We start from the raw sequence: 19,109 nt of genomic DNA, 5'->3' as shown, positions 1-19,109 counted from the left end.
AACCCTGGTGAGACAGAAATGCTTCATCTTCCCTAGATTCAGGCAGAGACTTCAAGAGAGACAGATACCTCTCATTATGATGTTTTCCTCCTTAAGCTCTGCCCTCACCTCCATCATTGCCTCCAGACTAATAACCAGGGTTAGGTCACAGCATGGCTTAAGCAAGAAAATACAGCCTGTATTTTATATATCAGACAAATTGCAATAACTACTGGCAGAAGCCAAGGGAGCACATTTGGGAGTGGATCTTGAAAATGCTGTAGTAGACAGGGCAGAATATACAACTGAAGGGGGGGAATTTTTTCATAATGGAGCACTCTCCTGTGATGTGAAATCCAATGGGGCCTGGGTACCATGGCAGGGCACCTGTCACTCATTCTGTGCCACCTGAAAATGCACAGTGCAACAGATGGACAGTTCACTTTGGAATCTGCACCTGTGGGTTCACGTATTGAAAACTGATCTGTATAAGGAACGTCCGCAGATTTTGGTAGCTGCAGGGGTCCTGGAACCAATATCCCTTGGATACTGAAGGACTGCTGTACTGAGACATTCTATGAGGCTCATTGGAAAATCCTTGGCATGATGATACCTACATCCACGGGATCCCCCATCAGCGAGGCATTTTTACACTGGCTTTCTCACCTCTGCCTTACTTTCCCCAGTTTCTCACTCCTGATTCCAGGGATTTACTATTAAACAAACTAGCTGTATAGGAGCTCCTTTCTCAGCTTTACTTTTGGAAATTAAGGAGAAGTACCTGGCCTGAGATAAAGTATTATTTGGAGAATAGGTTCCTTGGATTGATCTACCAATTTTCAGCATATTGGGGAATATTTCATATTCTTTGCATCTACCCTGCTTTGTTTTCCCAACATCTTCTTGTTGTTGTTCAGTTGGGAAGTCATATCTGACTCTTTGTGACCCCATGGACCGCAGCATACCAGGCTTCCCTGTCCTTCACTATCTCCTGGAGTTTCCTCAAACTCATGTCCATTGAGTCAGTGATGCTATCCAGCATCTCATCCTCTGCTGCCCTCTTCTCTTTTTGCCATCAATCTTTCCCAGCATCAGGGTCTTTTTCAGTGAGTCAGCTTTTCTCATCAGGTAGCCAAATATTGGAGCTTTAGCTTTAGCATCAGTCTTTCCAACATCTTAACTTGGATGCTAAACTCACTGGTTTTTCATTTTTTACTTTTGAATGTGTGCATTTAAGGCTGTACATTTCCCTGCTTTCATTACAGACCAGAGTGACCCCATGGACTGTAGCCCACCAAGCTCTTCTGTCCATGGGATTCTACAGGCAGAAATACTGCAGTGGGTTGCCATTCCCTTCTCCAGGGGATCTTCCTGACCCAGGGATCTCACCCAGGTCTCCTGCATTGCAGGTGGATTCTTTACCATCTGAGCCACCAGGGAATCCTTCATATTGGAGAACCGACAATTAACAATGTTATGATAGTTTCAGGTGGACATCAAAGGGACTCAGTCATACATATACATATATCCATTCTCCCCCAAATTCCCCTCCCATCCAGGCTGCCAAATAGTATTGAGCAAAGTTCCCTGTGCTATACTGTAGGACCTTGTTGGTCATCCATTTTAAATATAACAGTATGTACATGTTGATCCCAAACTCCCTAACTACATCTTCCCCCCATCCTTTTCCCTGACAACCATAAGTTTGTTCTCTAAGTCTGTGATTTGTTTCTGTTTTGTAAATAAGTTTATTGGTATCACTTCTTTTTAGATTCCACATATAAGGGATGTCATACCATATTTCTCCTTCTCTGTCTGACTTACTTCACTCACTATGACAATCTCCAGGTTCATCCACATTGCTGCAAATGGCATTACTTCATTCTTTTTAAAGGCTGAGTAATATTCCATTGTATATATCTATCACGTCTTCTTTATCCATTCCTTTGTTGATGGACTTTTAGGTTGCTTCTGTGTCTTGGCTACTGTAAACAGTACTACATCCCACAATTTGGTGTGTTGGCTTTTTACTGATTTTGTCTAAATATTTTGAAATTTTAAGATGATTCTTTGACCTATGTATTATTACTATTTGAAAGTGTGTTTAAGTGTAGGGGCAATTTTATAGTCTTTCTGTTATTGGTTTCTAGTTTTCCTGGTTTGCAATCAGAGAATAAGATCTGTGTGATATCCATTCTGTAGAATCTGTCAGAACCTGTATAATGGAGTGGAACATGGCCAGTTTTTAGAGGTATTCTGAGTTGGCTTGAGAAGAATGTGTTGTCTTTTTCTGAATTGTGTTGTTCAACCCATTTTTTTTCTCATGTTTTGTCTCCCTGAGAGAAAGATGTGTTGACTGTATCAAATTTGTATACTTTGAAGTTATGTTGCTGTTTAGATTCATAATTTTTATCTGTACCTAGAAAGTTATTATTTTATTTACAATAGCCTACCCTTTATTCTGAAATGATTTTTTTATTTCTAATAATACTTCCTACCTTCGTGTCTGTTTTGTCTGATATTTTTAATTTTTCTTTTGGTTAGTATTTCCTTTGCATATAATTTTACATACTGTTACTTTCATCTTTTCTGTGTCATTTTATTTTACCTAATCTGTGAATTTCTGTCTTTTATCTCTAGTTTACGTATATCTATTTTAATGACTGATATGTTTGCATTTATACCATCTTATTTTGTGCTTTATTTTTAACTTTTTACTTACTTATTTTTACTTACTGTTCTCCACATTCTTTTCCTGTCTTCTGTTGAATGGGTTGATTTTTCTCTATTTTCTTTTCTCCTCCACTGGTTTATGAGTGTTTTTACTTTATAATGGTAGTCTTTTTTTTTTTCAGCTTTATTGAGGTATAATTGACAATGTTGTAATACATTTAAAGTGTACAACGTGATGATTTTTAATATATTTTACACCATGAAAGAATCCTCACAATTGAATTAATTAACACACCCATCACTATGGGGTCGCACAGAGTCGGACACAACTGAAGCGACTTAGCAGCAGCAGCAGCAGCACCTCATATATTACATTGGATGTCTTAACATTTAAACAGTGTAGGGACTTCCTTAGCAGTCCAGTGGTTAAGACTCTGCATTCCAATGTAGGGGGCTTGGTTTTGATTCCTGGTCTGGGAACTAAGATCCCACACAGTGCATGGTGCAGCCAAAAAAATAACACAACACTGTTGTTTAGTTACTCACCTGTGTCCAGCTTTGTGAACCCAGGGACTGCTTCACTCCAGCCTTCCCTATCCTTCACTATCTCCCAGAGCTTGCTCAAACTCATGTCCTTTTTCACCTTCATCAAGAGGCTCTATAGTTCCTCTTTGCTTCTGCGGTAAGGGAGATGTCATCTGCATATCTGAGGTTATTGATATTTCTCCATGAAATCTTGATTCCAGCTTGTGCTTCATCCAGCCTGGCATTTTGCATGATGTATTCTGCATATAAGTTAAATAAGCAGGGTGACAATATATAGCCTTGATGAAACTCCTTTCCCAGTTTTGAACCAGTCTGTTGTTCCATATCCGGTTCTAACTGCTGCTTCTTGACCTGCATGTAGGTTTCTCAGGAGGCAGGTAAGGTGGTCTGGTATTCCCACATCTTTAAGAATTTTATGCACTTTGTTGTGATCCACACAGTCAAAGGCTTTGGTGTAGTCGATGAAGCAGAAGTAGATGTTTATCTGGAATTCTCTTGCTTTTCCTGTGATTAAGTGGATGTTGGCAATTTGATCTCTGGTTCGTCTGCCTTTTCCAAATCCAGCTTGAACATCTGAAAGTTCTTGGTTCATGAACTATTGGAGCCTAGCTTGAAAGATTTTGAGCATTACCTTGGTAGCATGTGAAATGAGTACTTGTGCAGTAGTTTGAACATTCTTTGGCATTGCCTTTCTTTGGGATTTGAATGAAAACTGAAATTTTCCAGTCCTATGGCCACTGTTGAGTTATCCAAATTTGCTGGCATATTGAGTGCAGCAGCACTTTAACAGCATTATTTTTTAGGATTTGAAATAGCTCAGGTGGAATTCCAAAACCTCCACTAGCTTTGTTCATAATGATGCTTCCTAAGGCCCACTTGACTTCACATTCCAGGATGTCTGGCTCTAGGTGAGTGATCACACCATCGTGGTTATTTGGGTCATTAAAATCTTCTTTGTATAGTTCTTCTGTGTATTCTTGCCACCTCTTCTTAATATCTTCTGCTTCTGTTAGGTCCTTGCCATTTCTGGTCTTTATTGTGCCCATCTTTGGATGCAATGTTCCCTTGGTATCTCTAATTTTCTTGAGGAGATCTCTAGTCTTTCCCATTCTATTGTTTTCCTTTCTTTTATTTTTTCATTGTTTACTGAGGAAGGCTTTCTTATCTCTCCTTGCTATTCTTTGGAACTCTGCATTCAAATGGGCATATCTTTCCTTCTCCTCTTTGCCTTTCACTTCTCTTCTTTTCATAGCTATTTGTAACACCTCTAAGACAACCGTTTTGCCTTTTTTCATTTCTTTTTCTTCGGGATGTTTTTGATCACTGCCTCCTGTACACTGTCATGAACCTCCGTCCATAGTTCTTCAGGTTCTCTATCAGCTCTAATCCCTTGAATCTATTTCTCACTTCCACTTTATAATCATAGGGATTTGACTTAGGTCATACTTGAATGGTCTACCGGTTTTCCCTATCTTCTTCAATTCAAGTCTGAATTTTGCAATAAGAGGCTCATGATCTGAGCTATAGTCAGCTCCGGGTCTTGTTTTTGCTGACTGTATAGAGCTTCTCCATCTTTGGCTGCAAAGAATATAATTAATCTGATTTCAATATTGACCATCTGGTGATGTCCATGTGTAGAGTCATCTCTTGTGTTGTTGGAACATAACATAAAATAAATAGTACATATTTGACGTAACAATATATAAAAGTAGTTACTATTTCTACTGATCTTCTGAATAAGACAAGGAGTTGACATGCTTTAACTCTTATAGCTCCTGTTTTTTTCTTGTTATCATTGTCTGTTACTTTGGTCCAGTCTTGTTTTATTTTGCCCCTTTTGGTTGTATTTTCTGCAATTGTCATCAGCCTAATCTCTGTGACACTAATTCAGATTTTTGCACCTAAATTCTCTTCCTCAGTCTTCCAAAGGTAGTTCTAAGTTCTGCAATGGTTTTTTGGTTTTGTTTTCTGACTGTCATCAGCGGTTTTTTGGTTTTGTTTTCTTACTGTCATCAGCTTGCTTTTCTTCCTAATCCCTTGCTATATTGTCTTTCAATTCTTAATTCTTCTTTGGGTCCTTCTTTCATGGTGCTTACATTATATTTCATTTTTCTGGGGAGTACAAAGTGATCCTTGCTTAAATATTCTGCTGTTTTCTATAGTAAGTCTTTCCAATATGTATTCTTCATTTGCTTTTCTATTGGTTACATTGCTTTTCATTCATCATATATTTTGCAGAACTTTTGCATGATTTTTCTTCTGCTTACTCATCTTTGAAATAAATTATGCCTGTTTCTTTCTGCTACTTGCCAGGAATATTGTGAAAATCTTCGGTAATTCTTCCTTTTTATTTGCTTACTTGTGAAAATTTAGTTTTGCATTAAAGGCTTGCTATGGGATATTTTGGCTGCGCTTTGCTGGAGCGGCCATGAAGAGATATCTCACACCCAAGGTAAGAGAAACCCAAGTAAGACGGTAGGTATTGCAAGAGGGCATCAGAGGGCAAACACACTGAAACCATACTCACAGAAAACTAGTCAATCTAATCACACTAGGACCACAGCCTTGTCTAACTCAATGAAACTAAGCCATGCCCGTGGGGCAACCCATGATGGGCGGGTCATGGTGGAGAGATCTGACAGAATGTGGTCCACTGGAGAAGGGAATGGCAAACCACTTCAGTATTCTTGTCTTGAGAACCCCATGAACAGTATGAAAAGGCAAAATGATAGGACACTGAAAGAGAAACTCCCCAGGTCAGTAGGTGCCCAATATGCTACTGGAGATCAGTGGAGAAATAACTCCAGAAAGAATGAAGGGATGCAGCCAAAGCAGAAAGAATACCCAGCTGTGGATGTGACTGGTGATAGAAGCAAGGGCTGATGCTGTAAAGAGCAATATTGCATAGGAACCTGGAATGTCAGGTCCATGAATCAAGGTAAATTGGAAGTGGTCAAACAAGAGATGGCAAGAGTAACTGTCGACATTCTAGGAATCAGCTAACTGAAATGGACTGGAATGGGTGAATTTAACTCAGATGACCTTTATATCTACTGCTATGGGCAGGATTCCCTCAGAAGAAATGGAGTAGCCATCATGGTCAACAAAAGAGTCCGAAATGCAGTACTTGGATGCAATCTCAAAAACGACAGAATGATCTCTGTTCGACTCCAAGGCAAACCATTCAATATCACAGTAATCCAAGTCTATGCCCCAACCAGTAATGCTGAAGAAGCTGAAGTTGAACAGTTCTATGAAGACCTACAAGACCTTTTAGAACTAACATCCAAAAAAGATGTCCTTTTCATTATAGGGGACTGGAATGCAAAAGTAGGAAGTCAAGAAACAAATGGAGTAACAGGCAAATTTGGCCTTGGAATACGGAATGAAGCAGGGCAAAGACCAATAGAGTTTTGCCAAGAAAATGCACTGGTCATAACAAACACCCTCTTCCAACAACACAAGAGAAGACTCTATACCTGGACATCACCAGATGGTCAACACCGAAATCAGATTGATTATATTCTTTGCAGCCAAAGATGGAGAAGCTCTATACAGTCAGCAAAAACAAGACCATGAGCTGACTGTGGCTCAGACCATGAACTCCTTATTGCCAAATTCAGGCTTAAATTGAAGAAAGTAGGGAAAACCACTAGACCATTCAGGTATGACCTACATCAAATCCCTTATGATTATACAGTGGAAGTGAGAAATAGATTTAAGGGCCTAGATCTGATAGATAGAGTGCCTGATGAACTATGGAATGAGGTTCATGACATTGTACAGGAGACAGGGATCAAGACCATCCCCATAGAAAAGAAATGCAAAAAAACAAAATGGCTGTCTTGGGAGGCCTTACAAATAGCTATGAAAAGAAGAGAAGCCAAAAGCAAAGGAGAAAAGGAAAGATATAAACATCTGAATGCAGAGTTCCAAAGAATAGCAAGAAGAGATAAGAAAGCCTTTTCAGCAATCAATACAAAGAAATAGAGGAAAACAACAGAATGGAAAAGACTAGGGATCTCTTCAAGAAAATCAGAGATACCAAGGGAACATTTCATGCAAAGATGGGCTTGATAAAGGACAGAAATGGTATGGACCTAACAGAAGCAGAAGACATTAAGAAGAGGTGGCAAGAATACACAGAAGAACTGTACAAAAAAGATCTTCACGACCCAGATAATCACAATGGTGTGATCACTGACCTAGAGCCAGACATCCTGGAATGTGGAGTCAAGTGGGCCTTAGAAAGCATCACTACGAACAAAGCTAGTGGAGGTGATGGAATTCCAGTTGAGCTATTCCAAATCCTGAAAGATGATGCTGTGAAAGTGCTGCACTCAATATGCCAACAAATTTGGAAAACTCAGCAGTGGCCACAGGACTGGAAAAGGTCAGTTTTCATCCCAATCCCAAAGAAAGGCAATGCCAAAGAATGCTCAAACTACTGCACAATTGCACTCATCTCACACGCTAGTAAAGTAATGCTCAAAATTCTCCAAGCCAGGCTTCAACAATACGTGAACCATGAACTTCCAGATGTTCAAGCTGGTTTTAGAAAAGGCAGAGGAACCAGACATCAAATTGCCAACATCCACTGGATCATGGAAAAAGCAAGAGAGTTCCAGAAAAGCATCTATTTCTGCTTTATTGACTATGCCAAAGCCTTTGACTGTGTGGATCACAATAAACTGTGGGAAATTCTGAAAGAGATGGGAATACCAACCACCTGACCTGCCTCTTGGGAAATTTGTATGCAGGTCAGGAAGCAACAGTTAGAACTGGACATGGAACAACAGACTGGTTCCAAATCGGGAAAGGAGTACGTCAAGGCTGTATATTGTCACCCTGTTTATTTAACTTATATGCAGAGTACATCATAAGAAACGCTGGACTGGAAGAAACACAAGCTGGAATCAAGATTGCCGGGAGAAATATCAATAACCTCAGATATGCAGATGACACCACCCTTATGGCAGACAGTGAAGAGGAACTAAAAAGCCTCTTGATGAAAGTGAAAGTGGAGAGTGAAAAAGTTGGCTTAAAGCTCAACATTCAGAAAATGAAGATCATGGCATCCGGTCCCACCTCTTCATGGGAAATAGATGGGGAAACAGTGGAAACAGTGTCAGACTTTATTTTTCTGGACTCCAAAATCACTACAGATGGTGACTGCAGCCATGAAATTAAAGGATACTTACTCCTTGGAAGGAAAGTTATGACCAACCTAGATAGCATATTCAAAAGCAGAGACATTACTTTGCCAACAAAGATTCGTCTAGTCAAGGCTATGGTTTTTCCTGTGGTCATGTATGGATGTGAGAGTTGGACTGTGAAGAAGGCTGAGGGCTGAAGAATTGATGCTTTTGAACTGTGGTGTTGGAGAAGACTCTTGAGAGTCCCTTGGACTGCAAGGAGATCCAACCAGTCCATTCTGAAGGAGATCAGCCCTGGGATTTCTTTGGAAGGAATGAAAGCTGAAACTCCAGTACTTTGGCCACCTCATACGAAGAGTTAACTCATTGGAAAAGACTCTGATGCTGGAAGGGATTGGGGGCAGGAGGAGAAGGGGACAACAGAGGTTAAGATGGCTGAATGGCATCACTGACTAGATGGACGTGAGTCTAAGTGAACTCCGGGAGTTGGTGATGGACAGGGAGGCCTGGCGTGCTGCGATTCATGGGGTCGCAAAGAGTCGGACCCGACTGAGCGACTGATCTGATCTGATCTGATGGGATATTTTTGTTTCATTATTTATCTGCTTGTAGTTTAGGTTGTATGGAATGTAGAGGTAGGGAAGAGAAACTGAGGACAGGAATATGACTGGTTTGGCACATATAACATCCACCCTCCAATTCTGTTGAAACTCCTGGAGTTCTACCCAGCTTTACAAACTCTGAAATTAGGCAGGATAATCAGTGTTTCAAGAACCATTTATTTATTGAACATTCATTTTTCTTTAGTAAAGTGATTTTAATCATTAGTGAGAAAATTCTTTTTTATCATCTCTTTAAGATTAGCTCTACTTAGGGACTTCTGGTGGTCCAGTGGTTAAGACTTCACCTTCCAATGCAGGGGGTGTGGGTTTCATCCCTGGTTAAGGAGCTAAGATACCACTTGCCTCATGGACAAAAAGCCATAAACATAAAACAGAAGCAATATTGCAACAAATTCAATAAAGACTTTAAAAAAAGATTATCACTGACTCTAGGTCATCATTCCTAGATGTAATGACTAGAAAGCTGTGTTCAATGCAAGCAGAAATACTGGTCACCATCTCTCTTTTAACTCAGTAGCCCTGGTCAACCCCACTGTTGGCTGCTTATTTTTGTTGGGTCCTACTCCCAGCCTTTCTTTGTCTAAACTGAGTACTAGTAGAACCTTCAAAACCTTCTCCATTTCTTTTCTATAAATGTAAGTCATAAATAGGGGAGCTGAGTCTTGAACTTAGTATTCTTGTCCAATTAGTTCATCTTTAGCAGGCATTCTTGGGGACTCATGGAATGGGATTGTGGCCATTTTATAGTTTCAGGATAAATGCAGAGTTTCATCTCTCTTTTTTTGGTCCTTTATGACCTTTTACTGGAGAAGGGAATGGCAATCCATTTCAGTATTCTTGCTGGAGAATTCCATGGACAGAGGAGCCTGGCCACTTACAGTCCATAGGGTCGCAAAGAGTTGGACACAACTGAGTGACTAACATGCAGACACACACATGACCTTTTAAGTGGATTTCAGGGAAATAATTTTTAGAAGTTTAGATACTTTTCATATTAAATTCTATTTTTTACTGTGAATAATAACTTTTGGGGAGTAGTTTTAGTTGTACTACAAATTGCTTTATATATATATATATATAACCTAAATGTCATTTGTATATCATCCTAAGTATTCTTATCTTTAAAGTTAAAATGACTTTATGTATGGAATTGCTTTGATATTTAAAATATTCAATTAGTAATAGGAAAAATCTACAATAAAATATATTTGAAAATATAGCTCCCTCCACAAGGTTGTTGACTTCTTGAAGTTATTTCTACTTTTATTTATATCCTTGGATTTGTCAAAAATATATAGCCTTGCTGTCCTTATGAATTCCCTCCCCCAAGGAGTAGTTTAATATTTATGAATCTGCCATTGTCCTGCAGTCCTCACAAATCTCTAAAATTACTAAAACCAATCAAGCAGCCTGAAGACATCAGAAACCATCTTTTCTAGACAGGGAGATAAAAATGTCACCCAAATGAAGGAAAAATTCTTTGCCACATCAATTTTCCGTGTTTCTCAAGGCACTCTTTCTTTCCCTTCTATTGAAAGTTTCCATTTGTGTATTCCAGTAGATGTAATAGACACTTGATAGTTGGGATTTTTCATGAATCCTCAAATCCATGCAGAGAAAAATACTTAAAACCCTACACCCCAAAATGAGAAACAACTTCCAGAAAGATTTTCAATGACTGGGACATTTTTTATAAATCAAAACTCCCCCATCATTTTTATAAGTTATTTGATGAACGTAAAGGCACTTGTAATGATGAATTAAAAAATAACAAAGGCAAAGCTGGGTAAACTGGGAGAGGAAGATAGGTTCATGCACCAGCCTGGGCTTCTGCAACTCACCTTGAGTTTCTAAGGGTTCGGATCTTTGGGGCTGCTGATCAAATCTGTGACTGTTGTCACCAAATGTACATACTCCCAGTTTTGGTTCTGTGGCTGATAATATTTAAGGAATCATGTTTTTGTCAGGTTCTTTGATCTCTCAAGGATAAGCAAGATAATTCATATTTTACCAACCAAAGTCTTCAATTACAAACCTGGTGGTAAATATCCCTATTGTCAAATTTTAACCCTTGGTTCAGAATTCCCATTGCAAATTTACACTTGGTTTTCCAATTAAAATGGGCTTTTGTGAGTCCCCTGCTGACAACCATTGGCTTGATAAAAAGTAACTTCATTTGCAGCAAGGGTGTTTAGGGAGCCCAGTGCAAGGCTGACTCTTCTGCTGTTGCCTTGAGCCCAGCTGTGCTGAAATATTAAACTTTAGTAAATTAGGTGAAATTGCAGCTTCCTGGCTGATACAATAATGCCCTTTACTTTTTTTCTGCAAGCCATCTTCAGTGTGAGCTGTCTGCACAATTCTGCTCTAAGAGAAAGAAAATTCAGACTATCTTCCAAATCCAGACAACTTTTCCATTTTCAAGTTAATTGTGCCCTATTGTACTTATCTAATAATGCATGAACTTTCAAACACATATAATTGGATGATTATTCTAGCACTATCTGAAGATGGCATTATTTTATCATGTCATCCTCAGATAAGCAGCTAGATCCCTGAAGACCCCTAAGATATCAGTCTTAAGTCACAGTAGCAACTTTTTCTTTATTGATCGAACATATTTTAACAGCAATAGCGTTCTATGGAAGGAAATCCTGTTTCTATTAATAGTCACATTTATCTTCAGATTTTTTTCTTTTTCTCTTTAAGAAAAGCATGAATTCTGAGGTGTTTTATATGTTGACCACACATTTATCGATCAGCTATTATGTGGAAAGTTCTGGTGTGTTTTCACCCAAGCATTTTTAGTTGGAGTAAATGCAGAATTAGTAGAAAGGAAGTAGGCAGCCTTGCATTTCTCTTCTTGATACATGTTGTGATTTCTCCTGTGATGAAATCACTGGCGACAGCTTTATTGAGCTGTCTGAGCTACTGGCTTCTTAGAGGCTCTCACATTGGTTTTTCAGGTTAAGACCTTATGCCTCTAGGAGAGTCCAGTTGAAATATATTTTTTGTTTTTTGGGAAAGTTAATGCACTAAAACCTATGAAAGCACTTTTATCAAGGTCTTCACAGGATTGTAGAGGTCAAGAGTTGCTGTTGGGAAAAATCTCAAATATATATAGAAGCAGACTGAATATTCCATTGAGCCCCTGTATAACCACTACGGGGTTTAGGGTTTATAGATGTTCTTCGAGTTCAAAGTCAGGGCAGCCTGAACAGGAGGGGAGTTTGGAGGAGAACTGGATACATGTATATGTATGGCTGTCCACCTGAAACTATCACAACATTGTTAATTGGCTATACTCCAATACAAAATAAAAAGTTGAAAAAAGAGAGAGTTCGGCATCAGGAGCAAAACCCAGGGAGGTTGCAAAGTACGGCTTGGGGCCACGTGAAGACAGGATAGTTTAGGGTCTAAAAAGTAATTAATGGTCTACCCTTAATAAATAACCGGGAAACCATACTATCTCACATTGTCAGGAGTTCACTCTTTTCTGCTGCTGCAGCTGCTAGGTCGCTTCAGTAGTGTCCGACTCTGCGCGACCCCATAGAGGGCAGCCCACCAGGCTCCTCTGTCCCTGGGGTTCTCCAGGCAAGAAGAACACTGGAGTGGGTTGCCATTTCCTTCTCCAACGCATGAAAGTGAAAAGTGAAAGTGAAGTCGCTTAGTCGTGCCTGACTCTTAGTGACCCCATGGACTGCAGCCCACCAGTCTCCTCCGTCCATGGGATTTTCCAGGCAAGAGTACTGGAGTGGGGTGCCATTGCCTTCTCCATCACTCTTTTCTAGTACACGATATACTAACTAATCAATGACATGCTAACCAGTATGATCCAGCCCAATATTAATTACAGCGGGAATCTGCCAACTTTTTCTGAAAAAGGCCAGAGAGCCAATAGTTTAGGCTCTGTGAGCCGTGTGATCTTTGGGTCCACGACTCAGTTTTGCCTTTGAAGCGCAAAAGCGGTCCTAGATCCATGCAGTCACACACACATAATACAGAGGAATGGACAAAAAGAATGAAACTTCACAAAAACGGGCCGGGGAAGAAATTGGCCTGCGGTCGGTAGTTTGCCGGATCCCTAAAGATTGCCTGGTCCCTGGAAATCCATTCGCCGTGCATCTGAATCTGCCTTCAAACACCTGGAGGCTCCTCTCAAGTGCCCAGCAGCCTCTCCGCGTGGGACGATCCCGCAGAGCGACTACAGTTTGCAAAGTTTTTGAAGTGGGCCCTTTCCTGTCTCCTCTTCTGCCTCTCGGAACCGCAGCCCTCCTCCGCAGGGGCGCAGAGCCAAGTGCGGTCAGCCCGAGTGGGCTGCGTGGGCATCGGGGAAGAGCGTACGACCGCTCGGGGGCAGGTGAGGGCGCACAAAAGTTGGAGCCCAATCAGCGAGGCGTCCAGCTCCCGAGCCCCAACCTTCAGGTGACCCCGCGCGGCGGCGGCAGAAGCAGCGGCGGCAGCGGAGGCGACCAGCGCCCGCAGCAGCTCGGAGCGCCTTCGGGAGAAGAGGCGAGCCGAGCGCCGCTTCACCGCCAGCCAAGCGCCGGACGCCGACAGCGATCCGGGCTGGGAGGGAGCCGGGGGCGAGCTGGGACGTGGCTGCCACCTCCGCCCGCAGACGCCGGGCGGGCCCGGCCGGTGGCGCCTGAGAGTGCGGGCCCGCGGCGCGCGCCCCCGCCTCCCCTCCGCGCCGCCCTGAACGCTGGAGGTGTGCGTGGCTGCGGCGGCAGCGGCTGCGGCGGCAGCAGCAGGAGCCGCGAGTCGGAGCCGCCCGGGCTGTGCTTCGCCGGGTCAGCAGCGGCGGTGGCTGCGACCGCGCCGGTGGTTCAGGATGCGGCCGGGGGGCGCACTGTTCGCCCTGCTCGCCAGCCTGCTGCTGCTGTTGCTGCTTCGCCTGCTCTGGTGCTGGACCGACGCGCCCGCCCGTTCCAGGTACCCACTCGCCCGCCGCGCTCGGGCCGCCCCGCGTGCCGCGCACCTGGGGACCCTAGCCGCTCCGCCACTCCTCTCGGGTGCGCAGACTTTGGCCGGCTGCGAGGACTAGTCGACGGGCAGCGGCGGCCTGGGGGTGGGGTGGGACGGGGGAGTCCGGGAGGCAGCGCCGGATGAGTGGGAGGTGTCGCAGGGGCGACCCTAGCACCGACTGGACACCGACTAGGGCGGAGGGGAACCGGCCTGGGTGGCGAGGGAGCTGCGGAGCCGGACTTGCCGTCGGGTCACCCGAGCTCTCCCTTCTTTCTCTTCCTTCCCGCCCTGAGCCGCTTCAAACTCCGGGGTTGGGAAGCTGCGCCGCGCGAGCCAGGGTTCGCTAGGATGCCCTGGCCGCCTGGCTGCGAGCGCGATGCTGAGCCCGGCTGCCAACTGCTCCTCAACTTAGTTTTCTTCACGGTTGTGCAGGTTCTTGGTGGAAGAAAGCAGGGAGGCCACCCACAGCAGCCCCGCTGCTCCAAGGAAGCTCCGGAGCTCGGCGACCCTGCCCCCGCGCACGGGGAACAGGTATCCGCGGCTCGGGGATGGGGCGCGGCTGCACCCGCAGGACTCGCTTGGGAGTTGTCTGCTTGGGACCACACGATTGTGTGGATTTGTGTGTGTGTGTGTGTGAGAGAGAGAGAGAGAGACAGAGAGAGAAAGGATGCGTGTGCATACACGCGCGTGTAACTATCACACTCGCTCGACCTCCTCTGTAAAGCCTGTCCCTCCGTGTGGATGTTCATCGAACCAAGGGAGATATGAAAACAGCTGCACTTTTAAAAATGGGTGCCGAGTTCCCCTCGCGATAATGGTGTGTCGAAAACCCGGAGAAGCAGCTCAACCTGTGTGTTGAAGGATTTGGTTGGTTTGCTTTCTGTCTTCCTTTCAAGTGCACGGGTGTGAGATTCACGTTTGGGAGCACAGAATTCTGTGCTCACTGTTGGGAATGTTTTTGTCCTTAGTGAATGGAGACTTTTTTTTTTAAACCCCTTTGGACTCTCAGAAGTATATATCCATGTGCAATGATTATTTGAATTTTATCGGGTTTTTTTTTTTTTGCCTATTATAAAAGTAATCCATTCTTAGTGCAGATAGTTAGATGATATGAGAAATGTATTTAAAAATATTCACTCAGAGTTCCACCATACAGAGATCACATTAAGGTTTTGGTCTATATTCTTCTAGTAGTTTTTCTCATGTACACACGTTTTTGAAATATACTTAAGATTGTATATTGTATTTTGTTCTGCCTTTTTTCCCTAAAAAATCATATACATATGCATGTCATTTATTTTTTTGCAAAGCATTGCTTTTAATTGTTGCATAATTTATCATATGAATGTGCCATAATCTGTTTTTTAGTCATTTAGATTGGTTTCTGTTTTGTTGGCTATTAATAATTCTATGAAGTACATCCCTGTATGTAAATCTATATATTCATTTTCAGTTCTTCAGGATGGACTGATACAAGCTGAATGATTGGGTCATTTAGTATGTGCATTTTAAGTTCTAAATATTAATACATTTGGCCAGTTGCTTCCTGGATGAGTTGAATCAGTTTACATTTTCACCAGCAGACTCTCCTGCTTTGAGCCTCAGCCTTGCTAGTAATTTGGGGGCAATTTTGTATACTGTCTCTTTTCGTCTGTGTATCTCTTTTGAATGCCTTTTCCTCTATGTATGTTTCTGTATGTCCTTGCCTCCCAGACCATCTTAATCTTCTGATTAGGTGACTTAAGGTTTCCCTGTGGGCTTTGCAGGCAGCGCTAGTGGTAAAGAACCTGCTTGCCAATGCAGGAGACATAAGAGTTGCAGGTTTGGTCCCTGGGTTGGGAAGGTCTCCTGGAGGCAGGCATGGCAACCCACCCCAGTATTCTTGCCTGGAGAATCCCATGGACAGAGGAACCAAAGGGCTACGGTCCATAGGGTTGCAAAGCGTTGGATTCAACCTAAGTGACTTAGCACAGACGCCAGCACTTGCAAGGTTCCCATGTAGTTCTGCATGAGCATCAGAAGGGTCTGGGGAGCCAGGAAGAAATTTTTGAATTGCAGAACAGCACTGTTTCCTGCAATCCTCCTATTGGAATTTCACAGCATATCAGAGGCACCAAAAAATCCTGGAGTAACAAAGCTTTAGAGAAAAATATTGGCCTTTAGTTTTATTTGTTGGAGGGTTGCATATTATAGGTAGCAGTTTTCCAGTGAATTGGGGAGCATTTTCCGAGTCCTATTAGAGTTATATATTCTGGCATTGTCCCTTGAGATAAGTTAGAAAGAATGTACTAATTAAGTCATCTGGTCATAGCCCTTTTTTGAGGTAATTCTTTGATGAATTTTTCAGCTTCTGTTGAAGTACTTCTTTTCTGTCTGGCATACTTCTTGAGCTAATATAGGTAATTCATATTTTTTTCGGAATGTGGTCCATTCTATTAAAATTTTAAAATTGGTACCAATCTGTTGTATTTTTAAAAACCTGTCTTTTGATCTGTTTTATATCATCTTTATCACTTATGATTCATTATTTATGTGGCAGGGATACAAATTTTAATCCATACTATTTGGTTATGTAGAGAAATTGTAATTTCTTGATTTTTTTCTGTAGCTGATCAGATCTTCTCCCATGAACCCCAACTGTAGGTAATATGTATAAGTAATAATATAATACTACTAAAAGCAATCAGGATAGCCAGCACTTATTGAACCCTTATTATAGACACTGATCTAAGTATTGCTTGGCCAATAAATTTGTTTGTGTTGGAAAACATAAACAAACTTTTTGGCCAATCCAGTACTTTATATTTATAGCTCACTTAATCTTTAAAAAAATGCTGAGAAAAACTCTTATAATCCCTATTTTATAGATAAGTGCCGACTTAAAAAAATGCACAATGTGAGAGTTGCAACTTAAGCTTTATTTGGGGCAATACGAGGACTGCAGCCCAAGAGACAGCACCTCAGATTGCTCTGAGAAACTGCTTCAAAGAGATGGGGGGCGGGGGAGGACAGTATATATGTGATCTTGGTAAAGGGGGAGTACATGCAATCAAGCACATTTATTTTTTAGAAGGTTTCTGCTGGTCCCATGAAGCTTCTGCTAGTCATGAGAAACAGTTGTCACCATCAAGGATTAGTGTTTTTATAGATATAAAAAGTACTCTGTGCTTCCAGGAAACTGGCAGGACAGGTCTTCAAACAGTTAGATATTCTCAAGAGCTGATTTTAAGAACCCAAGATGTAAGAATTGGGCTCATAAAATCAGCTCTTGAGAATATCTAACTGTTTGAAGACCTGTCCTGCCAGTTTCCTGGAAGCACAGAGTGCCTCATTCCTGCTCTCCACCCTAAACTCCTTCAGGGTGTATTGGAGGTCACCAGCTCCTGCAGCACATGATTTAATCCTTGTAGAGGTAGGTGGCAAGCACCCAGGGCAAATGCCAATTTGTGGTCAACATGAGGAAACTGAGGTGCAGGGAGACAGAATAAACAGCCCAAATTCAGAGTTGACAAACTGGACCCAGGAGTCATATCCAGGCCATGTGGATCCAGACCCCTACACTTAATCACCCTGCTGTGTAGTCTTTCACAGGTGCTGGGCAAGATAGAGTGTGTGTGTGTGTGTGTGTGTGTGTGTGTGTGTGTCCAGGTTAAAGCTTAGTCAGGTGTGCCAACTTAAGCAACTCTTTCTGGTATGATTATTCTCTTTGGGAGCAAACTCAGATTATTTTCACTAACCTTTCTTCTCATTTTAAACTGTTTATTTGATTATTTTCTTTATTTGGCTACACTGGCTCTGATTGCAGAATGTGGGATCTTTAGTTGCAGCATGTGGGATCTAGTTCTGTGACTAGGGATGGAATCCAGGCATGTTGCATTGGAAGCTCGGAGTCTTAGCTACCGGACCACTAGGGAAGTCCCTTCACCATCTCTTGTTACTTTAAGATGGTACCCTGATCTAAGGGGGAGAGGGCTTCCCTGATAGGTTAGTTGGTAAAGAATCTGCCTGTAATGCAGGAAACCCTGGTTCAATTCCTGGGTCAGAAAGATCCTCTAAAAAAGGGATAGGCTGCCCACTCCAGTGTTCTTGGGCTTTCTTGGTGGCTCAGCTGGTAAAGAATCTACCTGTAATATGGGAGACCTGGGTTTGCTCCCTGGGTTGGGAAGATCCCCTGGAGAAGGAAAAGGCTACCCACTTCGGTATTCTGGCCTGGAGAATTCCATGGACTGTATAGTGCATGGGGTCACAAAAAGTCAGACATGACTGAGTGACTTTCAGAAAAAAGTGGGGGGGAGATGGGCCGAGGTGGTGTGGTGGTAGAGTTAAGAGGGGGGTTTCATGATCAGGGTATCCTTTGACTCCTTTGTTCTCCAAGGGGATGTTGTCCATTTCCCATCTGTTGGCTGAGTACTCTGATGATAGCCTGTGATGAAAGCTGCAGTTCGTGGTTCATTCTTTTCAGGCATTCCACCTGTTGGTACTCTCCACTGTCTTGGCTTCACCTGAGCTCCTATGAATGCTACATTTCAGGGATCCAGTGAAGATTCTCTTTTAGTTCCATCCTCAGTTGTACTGTGCAACGTTTGCTATGATGCTGCCTCACCCAGCTCTGGCTGGCTAGCTCCAGCCAGTCTCCCCACTATTTGAGGGCCCATCTGGAGAAGGAAATGGCAACCCACTCCAGTATTCTTGCCTGGAGAATGCCATGGACAGAGGAGCCTGGCAGGCTACAGTCTATGGGGTTGCAAGAGTCGGACACGACTTAGCAACTAAACCACTACCACCTAAACATACAAGGACCAAAGTTGGCTCAGGAAAAACTAAGTATCAGGATCTACCTCTTCTTGCCCCACAAAGTGGATGTGACCCTATTTTAATTTCAGGATGGAAGAGTGCCAAAGAAGTGATCTATTCCAGAGTCCTAATTAGGGGAGGAGACAAAGCTCTATCTACCCTTCTTGTTACTCTCCCCTTTCTCTCTCCAAGCCAAGCCTCTCTTTTTCCTTTCTTTCTCCTCTTTCCATCATTGCTGTAGGCTGGAAAGTGCTGTCTTCCCCAACATTGTATTGTCTTTCTCTTTTCCTGATGCATACCTCCAGGTCTGTCTCAAACCTAAGCTCAAGGGTGAATTGTGGGGACTGGGAGTTAAAAAAAAATTGGGAAAGCT

The 19,109-nt window shown here is 42.6% G+C and overlaps 1 protein-coding gene across 4 annotated transcripts in view; it reads left to right on the top strand.

Annotated features, from left to right (window-relative positions):
* The window catches only part of ST8SIA6 (ST8 alpha-N-acetyl-neuraminide alpha-2,8-sialyltransferase 6), a 300,762-nt gene that overhangs the window by 123,190 nt on the left and 158,463 nt on the right, over window positions 1-19,109 (top strand). The window contains exons 1-2 of one of the 4 annotated variants that reach the window (XM_005214169.5): window positions 13,410-13,909; window positions 14,375-14,473. The exons of 2 other annotated variants lie outside the window; for them this stretch is intronic. In XM_005214169.5, coding sequence (XP_005214226.1) covers window positions 13,809-13,909; window positions 14,375-14,473 — 200 coding nt within the window. In that variant the 5' untranslated portion in view covers window positions 13,410-13,808. 4 annotated transcript variants of the gene reach the window in all.

Source organism: Bos taurus, chromosome 13 (assembly GCF_002263795.3).
Source record: "Bos taurus isolate L1 Dominette 01449 registration number 42190680 breed Hereford chromosome 13, ARS-UCD2.0, whole genome shotgun sequence".
Taxonomy (NCBI): Eukaryota; Metazoa; Chordata; class Mammalia; order Artiodactyla; family Bovidae; genus Bos; species Bos taurus.
The sequence above is the reverse complement of the archived record's forward strand: the minus strand, read 5'-3'. Positions and strand labels throughout refer to the sequence as shown.